The sequence below is a fragment of the Macaca mulatta genome, chromosome 15 (genome assembly GCF_049350105.2).
Source record: "Macaca mulatta isolate MMU2019108-1 chromosome 15, T2T-MMU8v2.0, whole genome shotgun sequence".
In the NCBI taxonomy this organism is placed as follows: Eukaryota; Metazoa; Chordata; class Mammalia; order Primates; family Cercopithecidae; genus Macaca; species Macaca mulatta.
Genome location: NC_133420.1, coordinates 14,526,025 through 14,550,694, shown reverse-complemented (window position 1 = coordinate 14,550,694; position 24,670 = coordinate 14,526,025). Strand labels below are relative to the sequence as shown.

The following is a 24,670-nucleotide window of genomic DNA, read 5'->3' as shown; positions in this document are numbered from 1 at the left end:
TCTTGGGGCAGCTATCAAGTTCATGGTGGCATATACACGTTTTTTAATATCCTAATTTCCACCTGAGAGTTGAATTTTATTGTTGGCAACAAATACTGTCAGTTGTTTATCTTGAAGTTACATACTCAGCTCATCATTTAAGAAACTGCCTGCCATATATCCAAGTCTGAATAACCAGTTTGTAAGACAGCTGTTCTTTCGAATAAAACTGGCACTCCATGAAAAAAGACAGCTAGTTCACCTCTCAATTCAAATAATTGCATATGCAGTATATGTGCCTTATGCATATTTTCTATCTTGCCACAAAGAATATTACACATACATGTTCTCAAGGGCTAAGATTTAATAAAATTAATAATGGTTACTGCTTAATACAGAACACTCAACTTTTTAAATTTTTTTTTATTGTTTTTAATGGAGAGAAGATGTCAGGGAAGAATACAAGGCCTCCTAGGATAGGACACTTCAATGCCTGCCTTGATTCAGGCTAAGTTGCCACCATTTCACCCCCCATCATATTTGTGCCATCAGTGCAGATGCCAACCCAGTGGGAAAGGCAAATGACAGTTTAGTGTTATGAAAGTGGGATTGGTCAGGTGTGGTGGCTCAAACCTGTAATCCCAGGATTTTGGGAGGCCCAGGTAGGAGGATCGTTTTGAGCCCAGGAGTTTAAGACTAGCTTGGGCAACATAGTGAGACCTCACCTCTACCCAAAAAAAAAAAGAGTTAGCCAGGCATCATGGCACATGCCTGTAGTCCCAGCTACTTGGGAGGCTGATGCAGGAGGATTGCATGAGTCTGGGAGGTCAAGGCTGCAGTGAGCCATGATCGTGCCACTGCACTCCACCCTGGGCGACAGAGCAAGACTCTGTCTCAAAAAAAAAAAAAAAAAAAAAAAAAAAAAAGGTAGGTTTGACCTGCTGGATTCCCTACAAGAGTTCTTCCATAGCAGAGTTTTGGAACCACCCAGGGGTCAGCAGATCACACCTTGAGAGCAGCTTGTTAGTCTATTTTCAATTATTCTGATTCAAACCCATTGCATTTTAGGTCAGAATTCTATCTGGCATAATTAGGCTTCTCAAAGTGAGGCTTTCAAGTGAGTCACTGTGCCTTGGGCAGAGGGATAGCAGATGAGTTGGATCGCACCTTCCTGGGGGGTGTGGCTGTGGCCTGGGGGAGTGAAATATGCACGTAGTCATCCGAATGACAGAGTGGGGCTGGAGGAGGAGAGGTTGCTGGGGTTCCCAGAGGAGTTCCTTTTCCACCTGCTTAGAGACAAGGGCAGAACATATATGAACACTGAGCCCAACTATTAGAAAAACTGCCAATTTTTTTTCAGCCTATTACAATAAATAAAGCTGCTAGAGTTAACTTTCTAGGGATCTAGATCAGTCTCTCTCTCTTTTTTCAGGTTCACTTTACACATTCTGAAAGCCCCAGGGATTTGCAATAAGTGTCAAAAACAGGTTTACAACTGCAAGTGGTCCCTTAGATCTGAAAGAGAGCTCCTCCTGCCATTAAAAGCAGGCCAAAACCAACCAATCAAATCCAACCTAAGACATACATACCAGTTGTACCAAAGACTTTACTGTAAGGGTGTGACAGATCAGGTGGGACATTTCCAGGAGAAGTTGGAGGAGTGGTCATACCACAAACCATAGATGGGCTCCAAAGAGTAGCCTGGGAAGTTAATAAAGTACATCAGCAGTGGCAAAGGAATGCTAAGTCATCCACAAGGTTTACATCCATGGCCAGTGTTCAGCTTAAATTTAGCTTTTTCAATTAGAAAAAGGCATCTTATTAAAAGTGTATCAAGAAACAAGTTGCATTTTATAAATCAAGACTTCAAGATGAATCTAAGAGGCAACAGTAACTTTCTTTGCTAATATGATGGATCCTTAAAAGTGACTCCTGAAATGAGCAGTGTGAAATTTTCCCAACCACATACTCAATCTGACCCAAAGGGTCAGCTTCACCAGAAAGCAGAGGAGAAAGCAGGCACACCAATTGACACCATACTTGTGGTGGTTCAGTTATCAGCCGTGTAGATGGGGAACTCAGAGTCTGAGGTAGCTGCCCTGGCGTATTTAACAACATCAGCCGAGACGTGGAGTAAGGGGTAGAAGTAGCACACCCTAAAATGGAAGGGAAGAACACAGGGGGTTAGTGTGTGGTTTTAGATTATTCTGATTAAAAAAAAAAAAGATGATCCTCTAGACCATTTGATAATATTCAATTCTCTGTACCTAAAAAATCTGAGGGACTTAACTGACATCCTTGGGGACAAAGTAACATTTCAGAGTTTCTTTAAATGCTCCTTTGAAATCAAGCTCAATAAGGTTTGATGTCTCATTAAGCCTCAAGATAACTTGAAAAAGCACAGTACGGATAACAACTTCAGTGAGTGCAACCCACAAATGAAGCCTAGATTTTTATACGAATCCAAGTCTAAATTGTTCTGACTCACTCCAACTGTGTCAGTGCTACAGCCACCAGAGCTTCACTCTAACTGTATGAAAATCACAAAGATTCCCTTATGAGGTAGAACCTGGAAGTCAAATACTTGAACCCATTTTCTTTGTTAAGGGTTGGAGACACGTCACCAACTCTGTTGGCATACAATTAGGTAGGAGACCAAGGATATCTAAATTAAACTTGAAGGAGAAATTATTTAGAAGAAAATGGAGGGATATGCAAATTTAAAATATTTTGGGAAAAATTCCTAGGAACTGAACTAAGTCTTACTCCAGAAAAGAAAGTCAACAAAGACAAATAATGTTTTCCAGAGACAAAGTTGCAAAACAGATAAGTACCAAAGACACTTTTTACCATAGCTATTCTGTGTGTCAACATAAGGGCTGGTGGTGACATCGGCTGAACGATGAGGAAAGCGAGCTGAGATTTGGTGAGACACAGAATAGCCATCTTCATATGAGGCTTCTGTGGGATCCAGAGAGATTTTGGCACACTCGATTACAACATCATGAGTTTCTAATCTCTTCCACCTGTAAAAGGCAATGAAAGTTAAGAAATACAAACTACTTCAGAGTTAAATTAAATACTTCAGAGTGTCAACTCAGTGCCAGCCACGGAACTCTGATAGCAGAGAACAAGCAGGACCATGCCAGCCCAAGTCTGAAACAATTCTAGTACATAAAGAAATAGCCATTCATTTTACAATCCTATACCTTCCCTGTTTAAAATGGTTATATCAAGTTAACAAGCTAATCTGAAACAAAAATTTCCTCACTAGGCACAGCCTCAAAATGGAAAAATGGAACGTAAGCTATGCAGTAGAGTAGCAGGCAGGGAAAAATGCCCTTTGGAACAAAGGTCATCAAAAAACAGGGAGACCTGAAAACTGCCAAGCAGCTGAGGCTGACTTAAGGTCTCCTATCAAGGCCTCAGGTGTCAAATCCATCCCTAGACCAGAAACAGAGTATAAAAGACAAACTTAAGAAAGTCCAAGATAATTTTCTTTTCTTTTTCTTTTTCTTTTTTTTTTTTTTTTTGAGATGGGGTCTCCCTCTATTACCCAGGCTGGAGTACGGTGGCATGATTGTGGCTCACTGCTACCTCCAACTCCTAGGCTCAGGGATCCTCCTGCCACAGCCTCCCAAGTAGCTGGGACTACAGGCACATACCACCATGCCTGGCTAATATTCTTACAGAAATGGGGTCTCACTTTGTTGCCCATGCTGATCTCAAAATACTGGCCTTAAATGATCCTTCCACCTTGGCCTCCCAAAGTGCTGGGATTACAGGCATAAGCCACCGTGCCCGGCTGAAGGCATGATTTTTTAAATCAATGTTAGTATGGCATAATTTGCTTACAATAAAATTAATCAATCTTGCTAAGTTTTGACAAAAGTCTCGATCATAATGAAGAACATTTCCATTACCCCAAAAGTTCCTTTGTGCCCTTTGTGATCAGTCTCTTCCCCCACTTCTTGCAACCATCGATCTGCTAAAAGCATGTTTTTTCAGGGGGTATAATAATAGTTATTCTATAGAACATATCCCTTTGGTTGAACTTTGGGTTATTTCCTTTCTTCTTTCCATTACAAGCTGTGCTGTGCTGAACACTGTTGTATGTCTTGACATACATATAGAAGTGAGCCACCATGCCAGCCTCCCATAAGGATTTTTTTTTTTTTTTCTTTTGAGACACAGTCTCGCTCTGTCACCCAGGCTGGAGTGCAGTGGCGTGATCTCAACTCACTGCAACCTCCACCTTCTGTATTCAAGCGATTCTCCTCCCTCAGCCTCCCAAGTAGCTGGGATTCCAGATGCCCGCCATCATCCCCAGCTAATTTTTTGCATTTTTAGTAGAGATGGGGTTTCACCATGTTTGCCAGGCTGGTCTTGAACTCCTGACCTCAGGTGATCCACCTGCCTTGGCCTCCCAAAGTGCTGGGATTACAGGCATAAGCCACTGTACCCGGCCGAGAATATTTTTAAAACTGTCTAAAGATTCCTGTTATGTGATCCATGGTTTCACTTCTAAGAATTTATCCTATAGAAACAGACATACAACAATGTCCAGCACAGCACAGCTTGTAATGGAAAGAAGAAAGGAAATAACCCAAAGTTCAACCAAAGGGATATGTTCTATAGAATAACTATTATTACACCCCCTGAAAAAGCATGCTTTTAGCAGATCGATGGTTGCAAGAAGTGGGGGAAGAGACTGACCACAAAGGGCACAAAGGAACTTTTGAGATGGTGGAATGTACTTTATTATGATTGGGACTTTTGTCAAAACTTAGCAAAATTGATTAATTTTATTGTAAGCAAATTATGCCATACTAAAGTTGATTTTAAAAACCATGCTCAAGGCCGGGTGCGGTGGCTCGTACCTGTAATCCCAGCATTTTGGGAGGCCGAGGCAGGCGGATTACTTGAGGCCAAGTTCAAGACCAGCCTGGGCAACGTGGCAAAACCCCACCTTTAAAAAAAAGACAAAAAAAAAAAAAAAAAAAAAATTAGCCAGGCATGGTGGCATGCACCTGTAATCCCAGCTACTTGGGTGGCTAAGATTCGAGAATCACTTGAACCTGGCAGGTGGAAGTTGCAGAGAGCCAGGAAAGTGCAACTGCACTCCAGCCTGAGCAACAGGGCCAGACTCTGAAAAAAGAAAAAAAAAAATGATGCTTTCAGCTGGGCACGGCGGCTCACACTTGTAATCCCAGCACTATGGGAGGCCAAGGCAGGAGGATCACTTGAGGCCAGTGGTTCAAGACCAGCCTGGGCAACAAAGTGAGACCACACCCCATCTCTACAACAACAACAACTGGGCGTGGTGGCATATGCTCATGGTCTGGCCACTCAGGAGGCTGAGGTGGGAGGACAGCTTGACCCTGGGAGGTTGAGGCTGCCATGAGCCATACTGTGCCACTGCACTCCAGCCTGGGCAACACAGCAAGACTGTCTCAGGAAAAAAAAGAAAAAAAAATCATGCTTTCCACGTGCCTGTACTCTCAGCCACCGGGGAGGCTGAGGCAGGAGGATCACTTGAGCCCAGGAGTTCGAGATTGGCCTGGGCAACATAGCAAGACCCTGCTGCAAAAAATAATAATACTTTCAAACATTAAATGACATAAAATGCTTATAATATAATCTTAAATGAAAAAAGACACAAAGTTATTCAGAGACACACCCGCAAATAGATCTGACTGTAGTAAGTATTCAAATTAAAAGAACTGAAGTTACAAACAATGTTCATTTATTCTTTCAACTCTTCAGTATTTGTCAAACATTCTATAAAGGCCCTAATAATTAACAGAATATTTAAAATTAAACGCCTAGTCAAGTATAAACTATTTCCTTTTAGACAACATAACTTTGCTCTATGTGTTTCTAAGGTGGTTAGTAACTCCATCAGAGATTTGCATTTTTTTTCCAAGTTTACAGAAAACAGCACAGCAACACTAAGGGCACTCCATAGGTTTACCTTAACAAAACATGTGATCCTACACAACTGCTGTAGAAAGCTTATTATATCTTAGATGCTGAAAATATGGTATTAAATACAGAAAAGAAAGTATCCAGGGCATGGGGAGAATACAAGGCAGCTTCACTAAGGAGTAAGTATTTCGATTTCAGGGCTGCCTCTTCATTCACTACCTGGGTTCTCACTGCCTGTGGGATCTTGTTAATGGGGACAGGCTCCTATTTATGCATTCTCAGCATGACTCGAAAGTGATTAAGTGAGAGCAGGCGTTAGGACACATGTGTACACATAAGAAGATTGATTTTAGAGGAGAAAATGAGAATCATAATAAAAGAGGAATACATTTAAATGTTTTATTTTAATCAAAGTAATTTATGCACTTACAATATTTCCCTGATTCTTAAAAGGACTTTTCATATTTTAATATCTAAAACTGGGAACCATCGTCTAATCAAATGCATGTTAGTTTACTTGGCATTTTTTTCTTTCTCAGGTGTATATAAAATAGAATTACACCACACATCTAACGGCATCTGAGATCCAATGAAATATGGTAGTTTAAAAAGTCAATACAGTACTGAAGTTTCCTCCCATCCCTTCCCCCTGCAACCACTCTGGCAGCTGCTTCCAATTCTGTTAGCTGAATTGTTATCCCGCCTCTATAGTTCTCAAGGATATGCCCTGTGCTTTTAATTTCGTGATTTATAAATTACAGACACCATCTATTAACTTACTATTATGGGAAGTGAGGATTGAGATCTCTTCCATATATCCTTTCCCTCCTTCTCAATGCTCTCAAAATAAATATGTAACTGTTCTTGTTGTTTTCAAAATTGATTTCAACATTATGACTACCTAAGTACTAGTCATGGCTGAGCCACAGAGTATACTATGATAATATTTCCTTTATTGTAAGTTTTAATTGTTCTGTGTCTCTTCCTCACCTTTTTGTGTGTCTATTGCTAATTTTTCCTAAATGTATTCTAACAGCTCTGAAACAATGCCTAATATAACTTTTATTAATGAAATGCAAAGAATACACCAGGATCATTCCTCATCTCCCTGAAGAGCTCCCTTCTGGAGCACTTTCTCCCCCACTTCAGATTGGACAGGCTGCTCTCAGCACTGCCTGTTATCCTGACACTTTCCCTGGACATGGTCCTGTAAAAGGGTCATGATCAGGCCCCAGTCCCCTGGATTCTGTCTTCCTCTTTCATGATTTTACTCTCATTTTGGTGGAATACATGCTCCAGTCATTAACTGAGGAAGGATATATGGGAAGGAAATTTGAGTCCATGCATATCTAAAAGTGTCTCATATTTGATAGACGAGTTGGCTGGCTATAGAATTCTAGTTGAAAACCTTTTTCTCACAATTTTGAAGGTATTTCAGAAGCTAATAGCATTCTGATTTCTGATCCTTATTAATGTGATTTCGTTTTTTTTCTTTCTCTGAAAGGTTAATCCCTGGTACTTTAAAATTCTACAACACTGAGACCTAGTTGGGCACCAGGTAAGCCCCTTTAATCTGGAAACTCACATCCTTCAATCCTAGGAATTTTTTTTGTTGTATTATTTCTTTTACAATTTCTTTCTCCACCAAAGTTTTCTTCTCTCTCTCTTTTTTTCTGAGACAGAGTCTCGCTCTGTCACCCAGGCTGGAGTGCAGCAGCACAATCTCAGCTTACTGCAACCTCCGCCTCCTAGGTTCAAATGATTCTCCTGCCTCAGCCTCCCAAGTAGCTGGGATTACAGGCACCCACCACCATGCCCGACTAATTTTTTGCAGTTTTAGTAGAGACGAGGTTTCACCATGTTGGCCAGGCTGATCTCAAACTCCTGACCTCAAGAGATCTGCCCGCCTCAGCCTCCCAAAGTACTAGGATTACGGGTGTGAGCCACTGCACCCGGCTCTTCTTTAAAAAAGAAAAAAAATTTAATTGGATGTTGGGACTTCCTGGCCTGATCATTCTAAATTTCTATTCTGCTCATATTACCCAGCTGTATCCTTTGGTTCTGCTTTCTGAGATATTTATCTATATCTTTGAAAAGCTGATGTCTGAGATATCAACTTTATCTCCCAATTCTTTTACTGAAATGTTTATTTTGGCTATCATTTTTAATTTTGAAGAGTTCTTTTAGTTTCAAAATGGTCTTTTTCTGTGGCATCCTGCTGCTTACATATGCACAGATGCCTTATCTCTGTGGCTATGGTAATATTTGGTAATATATTTGGTAATATCAATAAAATATTACTATGGTAATATTTTTTTCTGCTCTATCATTATGGTTTTGTTCTAGCTCTCTTTTCTCCTCTTTATGTTGGTGTCTGTCTTTAGTGTTAAAACCTTCTTCCAAAGCCAAGCAATCTGCCTAGCCAAGGTGAGTGAGGCTCTCTATAAGCTGACTAAGGAATCTTCCAAGTTAATATAGTTGGTTGAACGTATGCACCCAACTGTACAGCCTCCTGGAATCCCACTGTCTATAGTAAAGACTTCTTTGTTTTTCAATATAAACCCACAAGGAGGAGAACAGGAGAGAGAGAACAGAACCAGAAGTTTTTGAAACTAAAATACAGACAGGCAAGTGGTAACTGACACTACAAATCCACAAAAGCAGAATCCTAAGCTGCCACTGTCTCAAAGTGAAGAGTCAACTGATTATACTACAGAATCCTTAAAATCATAAGGAATTTACAGCATCTGGTACTTCTGGAACAGCAGATGAACAGCAGGTAGACAAGGGGAGCTAAAATACTGAAGACAGGGTGAAAACCACTGGAGGAGCAGTCACAGCCCCTGGGTCCTGCCCCAACTCTACACTCCTGAGCAACAGCTCTTTTTTCACCAGAAATCTGGATTATTCTCTAGAGAGAATAAAACAAGGAATGCCTGGATAAGGTATTCCAGAAATAGTTGAGGGCATGAGTGTCATTCCAAATAAGGGGATTAAGTGAAGCATATACATCCTAAATGCCAAGACCACCAACCCCTCCTCACTACCCGCCTCTTTCCCCCTAGAGGCAGTCAGACGCTTACCAGTCTGAAAATCAGAAGACTATTTTCTAAAAAATGTGACCAGCTCAAGAAGAAAACAATACCAACACCACTATTTCCAACAGATGCTCAGTTCAACATACAACAAAGCTCAAAGTCAACAAGTCCCACCACTGTGAACAAAGCTGTTTTGTCTCCCCATATATAAACAGTTTACTAGATCCTTGCAGAAGGCCTCAAAGATTTAAAAAGAATAACACAAAACAGAAAAGAAGGAAGCTTAAAAGAAACAGACTATGCAGGGAAAAGAAAACTCCTTATATATGTACATAGTCATGTGTCACTTGACGACAGTGACATGTTCTGAGAAATGCATCTTTAGGCAATTTCTTTGTTGTGTGAACATCAGAGTGTACTCACACAAACCTAGATGTTACAACCTCCTAGGCTACAAACTTGCTCAGCACGGTACTGTACTAAATACTGTAGGTAACTGTAACACAACAGAAGGTATTTGTGTATCTAGACATATCTGAACACAGGAAAGGTACAGTAAAGATGTGGTGGTATCATCTCACGGAACCACTATCATCTGTGGAGCCCATCATTGACTGAAATGTCATTATGCGGTGCATAGATGAACTGGATTTCTAGAAGGAAAGACAGAGAAAACAGGAAATCAAGCACAAAATAACTAAAGAAAATATCATAGAACTTGAAGAGCTTCCAGCTTAAACAATGAGAATAGATTCACACCAACGTACATCACTGGAAATTTCAGAATATTATGACAACAAAGAGAACACCAGCTCCCCTAGAGAAAAACACAGCAAATACAGATGATCAGAAATTCCAAGAGCAACATTGGAAGCAGGGTGGCAATGGAATAATACCTTCAAATTACTAACTCTCAACCTGTAAGTCTACACCAGCCAAACAACTGCATCCCTCCTCAAAAAGCTCCTAGATGATATGTCCTATTAAACAAGAGTAAACCAAGAAGACAAGATGCAGGAAATGAGAGATCCTGCACAGGAGAGAGGCGAAGGAAACCCAGGATGACAGCTGGGTACTAGGTACAGACGAGAACCAGTTTGGATCAGAACAGTACCTCCCAAGAGACAGGCATGTCTCAAAGTTCCTGCTGTCCTGCACTATCTTTTTAATGAGGGACAGAGCCAGGTGACCCTGGCCTGTATAACTTGTCTGTACTTAGCTTGTCTTAACTACATACTGATGAAATTCCTACTCTCCCTTCTCTGCTTGATCAGCAAAGGACATTCATTTTATCCCACAGAAGGATTCTGTCTGACCTATTCCTGGGAGCTGAAAGCAGGCACAGAGAGCAGCCTCCCCGACTGCCATATTTCACGCATGTCCAGTACCTTGTCCTTGCTAGAAGCTTTGCCAGACGCTGTGATGAGGGTAAGCCTTGTGTTTCCCAGACTCATTCATGACCTTGTGCGTTGACTTCCCAGAAGGGGCTGTGAAACCTCAGGGACAGTGAAACCACACCAAGACTCATATGTGCTGCTCCTCCTCTCATCTCCTGCAAACCTTCAACTACTAGTGACAAGACTGACCTTCTCTTAACTAGGCTTTGCTTCCTAATCAACTAGCTTTTTCAAAACAAAGCAATACCTACAGTAAAACTATAAAGAAAAGCAAGAGAATGATTAAAAGCAACAATGGTAGTTGCCTCTGAGGTAGCAGGGAGAAAGAAGAGGTTCTCCATGGGGAGCCTCTAAGGTAATGTTCTGTTTTGTTAAGCTAGGTGCCAGCTACATGTGTTTTTGTGTCATTATCAAACTTTATATACACATTTTCTGTACTTCTCTACATACATCTCACACTAAACTGCTTTAAGCTGGCTGAGGCTCTGTGTGGTAGAGGCAGTGTCTGTGGAGAGGTAAGATTCGCTGTTGGGGGATCAGGCAGTGAGCCAGCTTTTTCAGCAGGAGATCCCCAAGTGCCAATATCCATGGGTCAGTTTCCCCAGAAAGGGCCGGGTCTCCTAAGTGGGGAGCATAATAAGCCTGGCTACCAGGCACAGACAAGCAGAGGGATGGAGCTGGGCCTCCCACAGCTCAGTCTGTAAATTTCCTCTATCTCCCTCACTCTTACCCTCAGTTCCACTCTCCACTGTGCCTGGAATCCTCCAATCAAGGGTCTCAAAGGTTCAGTTTTTCCAAAGAACATACCTGGGGAACTCTGTAGGGCCCTGGGGAGGATGGTAGTCACCTGGTTTTGCAGAATGGAGAAAGGACCTCAGGGACTCCAAATAATATAGGACTCCCTGAAGTCCCTTCTCCATTCTGCAAAGCCAGATTTATGTATTTACTGCAATCCCCTTGTTTTTAGCCATGTGCTTCACCTCCTTCATTGCCCCATCACTGGCACTACTGAGGTGTAAGCCTTTCTGGGGGACAGGCACTTGTGCTGCAACTTTCTCCACTCTGCTAAATGTTATTAAATGTCCTCCACCTGTGAAGAGTATGTTTTAAACTCACACAAATTTTAGCTGTACGAGTGCTTCCAAGCGGACTGATTCTGTAAGTAGAACATCTATATTCCCAAATATACCTCAACAGGGATTACCTCCTAGATCACATTTTCAATCTCTCAAAAGATTCTTTAAAATTTTGACACTAGTTTCTATACCTTCGAGGGTCCAGTTCATGGTCCTTGGATCCAGTCACTAATTCCGGATGAATTCGCACATGCTCCATCATTGGCTAGAAGAGTTGAGTTGACAAATTATAAAGGGCTGAATGTTTGTGGAACATCCAAACAATGGAATATTAGTTGACAATAAAAAGGAATGAAGTACTGATACATGTTACAACACGGATGGAACCTTAACAACATTACACTAAGTTAAAGAAGCCAGTCACAAAAGACCACATATTATATGATCCCATTTACACAAACTGTCCAGAATAGGCAAATCTATTAAGACAGAAAACAGATTAGTGGCTGCCTAGGGACTGGAGTTGGGAGGAAGAAAACGGAATTTCTTTTCAAAATTTCCCTGTCTGCCATTAAATACAAAAGGTATAAATGCAGCCTATCTAAACAGTATGCTAAGTAGCAAACAAACAAGCAGTTTTAATTTACCTTGACCACTTCTTCAAAAGTCTCCAGGTTTTCTTTCATACTGTAATGAGAACGCAAAAAGGAGACAAAGTTGCAAGGGTACATTCCATAAAGGCGATGAAAGAGTGCGTACACACTGGCATGGAGATGGACGAGATAGACTTCCGCCACGTGGCCTAGAAAAGGAACCCGTTGAGAAAAGCCTCTTAGTTGGACACAGATTGAGGTGTGCAAAACAGATATAAACAAGTGGCTGCCAGCATGACTTTTTATCTACGTATATTCCCACCTCACTCCAAAGACAGGAAGAGTGGTTTTCTTTTTTTTTTTTTTTTTTTTTTTCCAGACGGAGTCTTGCTCTGTCGCCCAGGCTGGGGTGCTGTGGCCGGATCTCAGCTCACTGCAAGCTCCACCTCCCGGGTTTACGCCATTCTCCTGCCTCAGCCTCCCAAGTAGCTGGGACTACAGGCGCCCGCCACCTCGCCCGGCTAGTTTTTTGTATTTTTTAGTAGAGATGGGGTTTCACCGTGTTAGCCAGGATGGTCTCGATCTCCTGACCTCGTGATCCACCCGTCTCGGCCTCCCAAAGTGCTGGGATTACAGGCTTGAGCCACCGCGCCCGGCCTTAGTGGTTTTCTAAAACGCAAATAAATCTGGACACACCAGACACCCTTATCTCAAATCCATCAATGGCTCCCTATAACCTTTGGATAAACTCTAGTCTACTAGTGTCATCCATGAAAGCCCTTCCTGATCTAACTTTTGCCCTCCTCTCCAGCCACTGCCCAAAAAGGATCCCAAACATTCTCACAATACTGAACTATCTTTATGATGATAGATCTCTGTAAAATTTATACTTTTCCACTGCTGAATTCAGCATGAGCTTCCTGAGGAAAAAAACCATCTTACTGATTTCTCGGTGCTTTGCACTGAACCTGGTATTTAACAAGCACTCAATATTTACAGAATGAATGTGTGAGAATCTTTTAAATCAGTATGTAGTCTTAGCTATGTAGATTTATAATTACAGAGTGAAAAAAACTATTATCTAGAAATTAGCTTAAAGAACTAAGAGTGAAAGAAATTGAACATCTTAATTTAGCCTTACCTAGACCCTGTGGAAACCCATGGCCACAGTATACGTAAAGTTTCTCCACAATAATGAACAGACCATTCCTTTCTCCCAAAGATTCTACTAAACAAGCAGGCACCACGTGGGCCTATGCTTGTAACTGAATCCTGTACAGGAAGCCACAGTGTTCTGTCTCATAGGTCTGACAGACTTCACCCTTTTGATAGGAATACCTCACACTGGGATAACCCAAAGATTCCAAATTTCATATGCTTACAGCTTCTGATTCCTTTGATAGAGCTCTGCTACCTGCCGATAGGGGAAAAAAATAACCAAAAAAACCCCACTGCATTTGAAATTGGAGTGCTAATCACGACACATCGCATTTCCCTCTGACTCCTACGGTACAACAAGTAGGTTCTCAAACCTGACATTTGTGCTCTGTCACAACACAGCAGAAAAGGAAGACAGAAATGTCCCACAAGCTTAGTCCTGTACTGCTGCAATACAGACGGAGGCTGCTTTTCAGTTAATCAACAATCATGAAGTTTTACATCCTACTGCTCAATTTCTCTGACAACCAATCCTTTTAAGCCAACAAAATTAAAAAGTTATCTCAACAGTCATGTTTCTTATATGTGCCTGTAGTGGATGCACCCAAGGTATTCCCTCATCTGTCTGGTAAAAACCACTCATTTCAGCTATAAAAGTCTACATGTCCATTCCTTACAGCATATGAGCAATTAATCAATAACGAAAGCATTCACCTCACAGGGCCCAATAGGTATATGAGGAGATCTGTACCTGGTTTCTTCAGACACCATGATGAAAGACGGCCAAAAATGTCAAAGAAATCAAGAAGATGCTGTTTCCCGGACTGTGGAATCATTGGTAGCATGGTTATCAACACCAAGACGCCTGTTGTGAGGACAACGACGTCAGTGTCCATCTGCAGGAGAAAAGGTCAAACAGGAAACGTCTGTCAGGCACTGGCACCAGGATCGGCATTGTACAGTATGTGAAGAGGCTCTAAACACTGAGAGAATCACAAATCACAAGTTGACTCACATACTCATTTCCCTATCCATAAGGATTACTGAGGGGACAACATTCAAAGAGACTCAACAGGAACACTGAGACCCAGCTCTACTGTAATGAGTCAGTGAGGACCATTTACAACACACCTATGCAAAGGTATCCACGAGATGAGTTCAAACTTGACTTGGGGACACTCAAGTCCTGAAGCCTTAGGATGCCCTATTTATAGCACTTGGATGAAAACAAAAGGAGTTGCTCTTCAACAAAACACAGGAGCACTGCTCTGTTTTCATTCATTCAACCAAATCTTAAGATATTTACTTTTTGTTAATTAAAAAAAAAAAACAAAAAAACACTACACATTGACAAGTAACTTACTATTTTTTAAAGAACTACAACAGAAGTATAACTGAAGGAGAAATTAGTATAGCACTAACAAGTCAACTTAAAGGCTCACTTCAAAGCAGTATTTAGAGACCAGTAAATTAATATATATATATATATGGAAACCTTTGAGTATGCCTATAGTTTAAATATTAAGTCAAATAAATAACTTCAGGCTAACTGAAGACACTTAACACCCAATGAATACTCAATCAACTCTGACTAGCTAGCTATAGCAGCTCACCTGAACCATAATTAAATCATGAATGTTTGCCAGGTAGGTGAAATTCAGATTTATGAAACAAGATATTAATCAAAAGACTACTATGTAGGTTAAGACATCCATTATTCCTATTAGAATAAGAATCTATGAGTCTGGGAATAAAGTTTTAAATATATTTTGATTTTTACATCAAGCATCAAGTCTTTCATTATGGAAGATATCCAGTAAGAATAATATATTGGTAGGAGAATTGAGAATATATGAGACTACATAATGATTCTCAGCAAAAAGAACTAGCCCTGATTTCATTTACCCTAACGGTCTAACTGAAGACTCGTCCATGATTAATATTCAAAACTTACTCTTTTGGAAAAGATAAGTGTTTTGCAATCTGAACTAAATGATGTGCCTCAAAATTAGATTATATTCTCATCAATCCATTAATTAGATGATATTCTCACCAATCCATTAATTAGATTATATTCTCATCAATCAATTTGCTTAAAAAACATTAAGTTGTTAAAACATTAAGTTGTTCCTATTTTTTCAGAATTAAATGCACGTTTTTATAATACCCTACCAATGTGACTCCTTGGGACCCACCTCTAGGGATAATAAAAGAGTTACCCTTCTTGGCAGACACAAAAATCAATTTGCATGGTGCTGTATCAGATGAATCCAATGGTACTGCCATCCTGGAACAAATACTACTGGATATTTTCATGTCTCTGTGAGGTACAGGCAGTTAATATTAACCACATTTTTCTTATTTTATAGATAGAAAACAAGTCCAGGAACTAAAACAGATTAAACAAATAACCCTGAGTATGGCTGCACACCACTGTTAAAACTAAAACCATAAAGTTCTATTTAGATTTTGACTCCCTATATAGAAAAATGAACTAAATTTAGTGCCAAAAATTGAATGCAACTTAGTAGAACTTACATCAACAAAATCTGAATTATAGCTGCAACCAGACCATATTCCTAAATATTTAATAGAAACTTTAAGCCATTCTTCTATTAGCTAAAAGATAATTTAGAAACAGGGATTCCCAAAAGATAATCCAGGATATTTTTAAATGAGGGAAGGCTAAACGATGATGAAATCAAGAGGTTTGGAATAATGTAACATTGAACCCATCTGATCGAAATTTTTCCATACTTGCGTGGACGAGGTATTCAACAGTCACAGTGATATATTTGAGAACTTACTAAGTACCAACTCTAGACAACATTCTGTTTGAGAAAAGCCAAATGCCTAGAAGGTTTTAAACTCTAAAAGTTAAAATCTAGCTTCCTTGCTTTAAGTTACTTAAAATTTCAGAAACTACTCATAAAGCCATTTCATTCAAATCCTTACAAACATCCTACCTTGAGACATTTTAGTAAAGAAGGCAAAAGAGGTGCTTGAGACAGCTTATGCTTCCAAGATGGCTGCAGTCTTATGACATGACCCAGTAACGAGAGGATGGATAAACGAGTGGCGGCTTTACCCACATATTCATTAATCCTGTCCAAGAGGTGCTGAAAATGCAAAAGAAGAAGGGAAATCCTCACATGAATATATGAAGTTAACAAAAATAAAGACAACAATGATGTGCTCCAGTCTCTCAAGTCTTGTTCTAATGTAAAGCAAGGCTCATACAGATAAAAGATCAAATTCAGCATTTTAAAAATCACGTTAGCTAACAAAACACTGCTGCATTTGGCCTGTTTGCAACTCATGAAAAAGGATCCTACAATACATGCATGCAAAAAGGGGGAGACTTGTTCACAGTCCCTCAATAACCACTAGTGCCAAACTGTGTTAGGTTATTGAAGCCATGAGGGCATCCCGCTGGAAGCAGCCACTTATTGCTAGAGCAACCCAACCTACATGGTTTGATCTCAAGTATCAATTAGGTAGTAGAAGTAACGACTCAGACCAGAGTAAATAAAAAAACAAGATGGGCCAGGCGCAGTGGCTTATGCCTGCAATCCCTGCACTTTGGGAGGCTGAGGCAGGAGGACAGCATGAGGCCAGGAGTTCAAGGTTACAGTGAGCTATGATTGTGCCACTATGCTCCAGTCTGGGCAACAGAATGAGACCCCACCTCTTTAGAAAACAAAACAAAACAAGATGTACTGCAAAAGACATGCAATACAAGGTCTTCAAATCCTGGGGAAGTTGCTCTCATATACACACTTAAGACTTACCAAAGTCTGCAAAAACAATGCTTTATTACCTACTTACTAAAAACAAAAGGAAAACATGAAGGAGCCCTCCAAGTACCTGGTGCTAGGAAACAAGACTCATTAATTTGCCATGTAAGTCCTTTGTACTTGAAGCTTTTCCATATTGATAAAAGTCTAAAAATCCTATTCAAAGTATGGGTTGAAATATGGGTATCTATGGGCCAAACCATCACTATACAATTATAGTACTGGAAATGTAAGATTTCTTTAAACAAGATCTTTAACAGTCTCTGAAATATGTTTTATTCTGTAAACTTTTCAAGAATCATGGGTCCTACAAATTAATTTTTATATATAGTTATAAACTGGGAACAATGTCATCAGTAGCACACAGAAATCAAAAGAATAAGCTCGGGATAAATTGCACAGTGGCCATGCACAGAAGCTGTTGTACTCATGGAGAACATATGAAATGCCTACGACACGTCAGCCGTTACCTTGTCATGTGGCTCTTGTAAGGTGGTCAGGATGTGCAACGCCGGCTGAGAGTTGGTTTCCAGGTAATAATCCACCAAGGTGTTTACAAGCATAGGACCACGGTCTAAATCAAGAAAAGGGCAATGGATGATACTTACTCCCCTTAACATCCTAAATTTACCTTACACAGCTGCCTGTCACAAAATCTAGAAAATATTTCTTTATATGCTATTCTAAGTGTTATGCAGCATTACATTTCTGCCTTCTTAATAATAGGATAATCCCAAGCTTATTTGCCTAAATATGCATAAAAACATATGAAGTCCTTTTATTTTTATTGCTTTTTTTTTTTTTTGAGATGGAGTCTCGCTCTGTTGCCAGGCTGGAGTGCAGTGGCACAATCTCAGTTCAATGCAACCTCTGCCTCCTGAGTTCAAGCAATTCTCGTGCCTCAGCCTCCCCAGTAGCTAGCTGGGATTACCGGCGCCTGCCACCACGCCCGGCTAATTTTTGTTTTTTGTTTTTTTTTTTTTGAGATGGAGTCTCGCTCTGTTGCCCAGGCTGGAGTGCAGTGGCATGATCTTGGCTCACTGCAAGCTCCGCCTCCCGGGTTCACGCCATTCTCCTGCCTCAGCCTCCCGAGTAGCTGGGATTACAGGTGTGAGCTACCACACCCGGCCAATTTTTGTATTTTTAGTAGAGATGGGGTTTCACCATGTTGGCCAAGATGGTGTCGATCTCCTGACCTCATGATCCACCCACCTCGACCTCCCCAAGTGCTGGGATTACAGGCGTGAGCCACCACGCCCGGCCCTCTATTGCTTTTTTAATTACAAAAAATAATCCACATCTATTATTAAAAATTCAGGCGATGTAAAAGTACATAAAATAAAAGTGAAAGTGCTCCTCGCCACCTGCCTCCCAACCCACTCTTCACAGATAAACACCCTTAAGTTTAGAGTGTGTCTCTTCAAACCTTTTTCTACTTGTATAATCGCACACATGCAGCCCTCATGTCCACAGACGCAGACACAGTTTGTTCATGTGTGTTTTTTCCACTGAACAATGTGTTGTAACTGCCTTCCCATGTCAGCATCTATGGCCTATTTCATTTCTTTCCGTCCTCCAAGTGTTCTACTACATGGCTCCATATAACTAATTTAACCATTCACCTACTGAAGGATACTTGGGTTTTTCCAATTTCTCACTATACTTCACTCGAAGCTATAATAAGTTACAGATTCTTATAAATGGCCCAAATGGTATGTGTTTTAAAACTGATGATTGATACTCCAAACGGCTGAACATCAATTCACATTCCTGCTCACGGTGCCCATCTCTATACTCAGTATTTAATTTTGCCAACCTGGTAAGCAAAAAAGGGTACTATTTAAATTTGTATTTCTCATACTAAAAAGAGGTTAAGCACTTTTCATATTAAAAACCACGTATATGATTTACAGTTAAAGCGATGTCTGGAATTTGCTTTAAAATATTTGGAGGGTGGGAGAGTCGGGGAGGAAAGAATTTGAAACTGGGTTCATGGGGTTCACTACATGATTCTTACTTCATGTGTGGGCATACTTGAGTATTTCCATAATTGAAAGTTTAAAACACATATAGATACTCTCTTTGGGTGTTTAAAAAACTCTTCAGAAGATGAAAACTAAAATTATCAGCAGGATTCTAGTGGCTCTAAGTCAATCTCTTCTTTTTAGCAGATAAGCTAAAAGGATATTATTTTGCTAACCAGAATTGAGGTTCTCTTTAAAGACAGCTGTCACGTCGTCCCGCACACCCAGCATCGGGGAGTCCAGCATGGCGAGGAGCTCCCCGACATTCGCTTGTTGGGCCATTCTCTCCCTCAAAGGCGCTGTGCCGGCTCCAGGACGTGTGCTACAGGTTCTGAAGGTTCTTCATTGGCGCCACTACCAGACTGAGAAAAAGGAAGATGAAGAGTCACTAAATGGCCCCATTTTTCTCCACAAAAAAAAAATACCTGCAAGACAAACCAATGCATGTGTTCAATGCAATGGAAAGTTTGGCCAGAATTCTCTGGTTCGAACAGTGAGTACATTTGGCTGAGAAAAGAAGATAAAGCATATGAATAATTCTTTGGCGAGTTTATGAAGAGGGTTTCTACAAAATACAACAATCAGAAAGAAACCTTAAAAACTGATACCAGTCACAGTAACTTAATGATAGGATAAAATCTAAGTTTTATTCCTACTTCTGATTCTACCTTGGGTTTTGGCTAAGACTGTATTTATATTTCAAATTATTGATCTAAAAAGCAGATAGTCTTTTTTCAGCAAAAGAACTAAATACATACTATTTCCTTATTGACAATCTCATCAATGGCTAAGAGTCAGTACAGCTGGTTAGGTCACAATTCTGTTAAGTCCAACACCTAGCATAAACTAGGGGTCATTTCTCTGTTTTAGCATACGCCTGTCATCTGAGACATCTAACTGCACATCCAAATACCACTGGCTGCAGGGAGGTATTCACAGATGGGCTCATCAGGGCAAACCTTCAAAAACTCACCCTTCAAAACTCAAGCTGTCTATGGTAGTAGAGCAGCTGCTTTATCTTGATATACAAAAAGCAGCTCATTCCCCAAGTGTTAACTATACACACTTATGATTTCTCCCTCACTTTGGTCTGTGAGGCTGTATTTGTAAAAACAAGTAACAACAGTTATCATTCATAAGACAAGCACTGTACACCTTTTACAAACATCATTGTAAATACTCCTAATATGACCACCATGTAATTGGCACTTTTGTCCCCATTGTACAGGGAGCAGAATGGAGATCAAGCCGTTTGTTCTGGTCACAAAGCTAGCAAGAGGCAAAACCAGAGGAGAAAAACTGATATTGGAACCTGGATCTGACTTAGTCCAAAGCTCCAAGCCCTTAAGTGTCACACTAAGCTAACCTGTGGTTTTCATCATCACAGCAACTCTGTGATGTGATGTGAGCAGGTATCATCCTTATTTTACACATGGGGATATGGATGCCCAAAAAGGATAACATTTCCTTTTCTTTCAGTAAGTGTAAGTAGCAGTTCTTAAGCTTCAATGTGCATCAAAACTACCTGGGATATTTGCTAGAAATGCAATACCTGGGCCCCTTCCAAAACTGAATTTTGGGCTCAGGAATCTATATTTTAATACGCACTCCAGGTAATTCTTAAAATGAGACACAAACTAGTTTTGAGAAACACTATGATAAAGAAAAATCCAAATGAAGAGTTAAGCTGAGGCCAGATGTAGAGGCTGAGGCCGCGCATGGTGGCTCACACCTAAAATCCCAGCACAGTGGGAGGCCGAGGCAGGCGGAACACCTGAGGTCAGGAGTTCGAGGCCAGCCTGGACAACATGGTGAAGCCCCATCTCTACTAAAAATACAAAAATTAGCTGGTGTGGTGGTGGGCACCTGTAATCCCAGCTACTCAGGAGGCTGAGGCAGGAGAATCGCTTGAGCCTGCGAGGCAGAGGTTGCAGTGAGTCAAGGTCGTGCCACTGCACTCCAGCCTGGGCAACAAAGCAAGACTCTGCCTCAAAAAAAAAAAATAAAAATAAAAATAAAAAAAAGAGAGAGAGAGAGAAGCCCCTTTTGCAAGAATGCCACATTTAAATTAGCAATGACCCCCAAAACTGCCAGGTATTAACTTGCTATCATCTATGTTCCTGTTTAATTACAATCTTGTGACATTCACTGGTTTTGGCTCTCAGTAAGTTAGAAGTTCATTTAGCATAAAAATCAATTAAAATGTCTAAATGCCTTTTTGATACCATGGTATAGGAAGTTGCTGACTCATATCTATAAATAAAAATCTTACAAGTAAATCACGTAGGAAGTTAATTTCAAAGAGCTCCAAAATGTGAGACCACCATTGGTAAGATTCTACCGCAAAAATTCAAAACTAAAAAGTAATTAGTATGGTAACAGGTACATACAAATATTTGCTGCATAGTACCTGTATATTATCATAAAAAATACCAGTAAAAATCTTTGGGCCACCATTTTCAAGATGACTTTTTAATAGCACACTTGTCCAGCTAACCCCCACATTGATTTCTACTTCAGGTAAATCACAAATGATTCTCAATTAGTGACAAAGAATGTTGTTCATAAATTTAAAAGTATCTTGTCCCTAAGTTTGGTTTCGTTTCAATAAAATTGTTACTTACCTACTATCTGTCTAGGGAAACTCTGAGTTTGCCTTCTGTGTAGTCAGAAGACGATAATGTCAGATCTGGGCCTCCAAATGCAGGCAGCCCCAGAGCCAGAGTGACACGAGCTCAATTTTAAACAAAGATGGCGCCCATCCAGTCAACTTGGCGATAGTGTGGGCTAATCAGCTTGGGCTACCTAGCCTGTTTTTCTGTTTGCAAAATAAGGTTTTATTCTAAAACATATCAGAAACACATTTTGGCAACAAGTTTTTCTCTCTGGTTCCAAAATTCTACTGTCGGCCGCGTTGGTGGTATAGTGGTGAGCATAGCTGCCTTCCAAAATACTACTGTTTGCCATAGTTTTTAATCTCCAGGAAAAATATAAACATTGGGTTTTATGTGAGATTCTTTGCATAAGTGGCTCAAGTTCAAGCATTTCTGACATTCTAAAAAGCCCTCCTAAGAGTTAAATCATAGCTTTTGGGATCAGTCCCATAACTAGAATATCTCCTGTTTAAGCACATTCAAACATTTGAGGGTACAGTAAGTGCAAGGTGTTAAGTAGGTAAGACAGACTTAGCCAGTTCTATGAAGAATTAAATGTTCTATAGCAGAAAAAAAGACATGGTTCAATATGTGCACAAAAAAGGGGAAGAAACCAGCCCAACTTGGACTCAGTCAGGGGTGGTAGTGGTGGTGGATGAAATGTACACATGTTAAACACATTTTACAGCCTATAGAGACTGGCTGAGAAAAGTCACTTAAAGATCAGCACCACAGACACAATGAAGCATCAGTGTGTTAGCCACAAAAGTCTCTAGCCATAAAAGTCTCTTTTCCACTTTGGAAGTAACTCACCATAGAAAATACCATACGGGAGAAGTTAAAAGACAGCAACTGGGTGAATGGATTTCTGTATTCTATATGCTAAAGCAACATTCCATTTAGTTTAATATTATCTTTAGTGGCCACATACAGTGCACAGTACAGTGTTGTAGATGATGCTAGTCATATTAAGAGGGCACGACCTTCAAGGCCAATCTCCACTCCAAAATCCATCACTCTGCCATCTTCTGGATCTCAGTAAAAGGCACTACCATCAGTTTAAAGCGAACACCCAGGTGACTCCTTGACTCTTTCACCACCCCCACCACCATATCTAATCCATCAGCAAACCCTTTGCTATCACCTCAGTCGAAGCCCCCAACATCTCTCAGAGACAAGGGAGCAGCAGCCCCCCTCACTACTCTCCCTGCTTGTATTCATGCTACCCTACAAAATTCATTTGCCACCAAATAACCACAAGAGACACTGAGATATGAACATCAGGATCTCACTCCTCTGTTTAAAATCATCCAGTGGCTTCCCATGGAATTAATAAGAGCCAATAACATTATGGAACTTATGAAACTCATGAGTAGTCTACAAGGCATCCTAAGATCCAGCAAGTTATTAACCTCCCAACCCCCCTCTGCCTCTTCATTCCTCTGCTCTAGTCCCAGTCTTCCCAAACACAGGAATAGTGGTTCTTTCTTGCTCAAGGTCTTTGCACTTGCTGTTCCCTCTCTGCATGGAACACTCTTATCCCACATCCTTGCACAGCTGACTGTCTCACAGATCTCTGATGGGCCTCCCCTGACCACCCAATCTAAAGCAGCAGGGAGGTTCTTAGTCATCACTTTTCAATAAAAGATACTTTGTAATTCATGAGAAACCTTGAACCAAGTTTAAACTAGTAACCAGATTTGATCCAGCAATACTTATGATCTCAAAAAACATGGAAAGCAGGGATCTGCCAAAGTTCAGTTTCAGACTCTATACTCAGCCAAAATCTGCTGGCTGTCTGGCTTTGGCACAGGTGTTTTGTTTTTGTTTTTTAATAGAGACAGAGTCTCGCTCTGTCGCTCAGGCTGGAGTGCAACGGCACAATCTTGGCCCACTGCAACCTCCACCTCCTGGGTTCAAGCGATTCTCCTGCCTCAGCCTCCCAAGTAGCTGAGATCACAGGCGCACACCACCATGCCTAGCTAATTTTTGTATTTTTAGTAGAGACGGGGTTTTACCATGTTGGCCAGGCTGGTCTCAAACTCCTGACCTCAGGTGATCCTCCCACCTTGGCCTCCCAAAGTGCTGGGATTACAGGTGTGAGCCACCACACCTGGCAAAAAATGTCTTAAAAATGAGGACAAAAGTATAAGCAAGAGTACCCCATGAAAAAAGAAAAATGCTATTGAAAGTTGGGGGGGGGGTTTGTTTCCAAATAAAAACAATTGCTAAAGGCAGCCAATAATTTTTAGTAATTGAAGAGTAAGGATCTTTGAGGCTTGCCAAGCTATGAATCCCAGGTACAAGGTTCCTTCCAGAAAACCATCTACCAGAAACTTTCCTGAATTCTGTTTTGTCCAAAAATGTTACCAATGAGGCTGTGTGCCAGCTGAGATGATATTACACACCTGTGACATAGTGACCACAGGAGTAACCTAGCAGCCAGTAGTGTCCACAAAGTATTTTTCCTATATTAAATTTTCGAACTTCTAAAATCTGACTACTAAAATGCAATACAATTACTATGGTGAAAAATGTTTAATAAAATTTGAGATTTACTTTTGTATCTCAGAATTTACATTTTATGATGGTGATATTTAGCTTGGACCTCAATGATCTGAACACTTAACCCTTTGACTTTGGGTTCAAATTCATATACAGTGGACTTCTAAAAAAGGAACAGTATGAAGCACACACAAAAACACTGAAAATGAAAAATCAGACTCAAAATTTTCCCTACTTGTGAGAGAACAATACTTAACTTTCTTGTTAGACAGTCTACAGTTTGTATCAAGACCCTACTTACGAACTGATGTAGAGCTGTAAGACAAAAATCTCTACCTTATTTCACAATTCCTATGACAGAGGTGAGGCAGACAGTGACAGAATACAGTAAACAGCAACCACTGAGCCTTGGCATGAGTCACACAGCTATCCATGTATAAAGACAGCAGACCAAGCACCTCCTGTCTTCCCTACACCCTTCCTATACACAACTCTGTTGCACTTGGCACTATTACTGCTAA

General features: G+C 40.5%; 1 protein-coding gene across 50 annotated transcripts in view; it reads right to left on the bottom strand.

Annotated features, from left to right (window-relative positions):
• Positions 1-24,670, bottom strand: part of TSC1 (TSC complex subunit 1) — a 53,647-nt gene that overhangs the window by 18,308 nt on the left and 10,669 nt on the right. For 12 of the 50 annotated variants that reach the window (XM_077967276.1, XM_015116477.3, XM_077967296.1 and 9 more), the window contains 10 exons: positions 19,167-19,352; positions 17,437-17,540; positions 16,136-16,288; positions 13,921-14,065; positions 12,066-12,220; positions 11,610-11,683; positions 2,830-3,005; positions 2,020-2,135; positions 1,569-1,680; positions 1,147-1,268 (listed from right to left, as the gene is read on the bottom strand). In XM_077967276.1, the coding sequence (XP_077823402.1) occupies positions 1,147-1,268; positions 1,569-1,680; positions 2,020-2,135; positions 2,830-3,005; positions 11,610-11,683; positions 12,066-12,220; positions 13,921-14,065; positions 16,136-16,288; positions 17,437-17,540; positions 19,167-19,272 (1,263 nt within the window). In that variant the 5' untranslated portion in view covers positions 19,273-19,352. Of the gene's footprint in view, positions 1-1,146; positions 1,269-1,568; positions 1,681-2,004; positions 2,136-2,813; positions 3,006-11,609; positions 11,684-12,065; positions 12,221-13,920; positions 14,066-16,135; positions 16,289-17,436; positions 17,541-19,166; positions 19,353-21,614; positions 21,833-24,670 lie in introns of all 50 variants that reach the window. The other 38 variants (XM_077967283.1, XM_015116479.3, XM_077967299.1 and 35 more) reach the window with 9 other exon arrangements.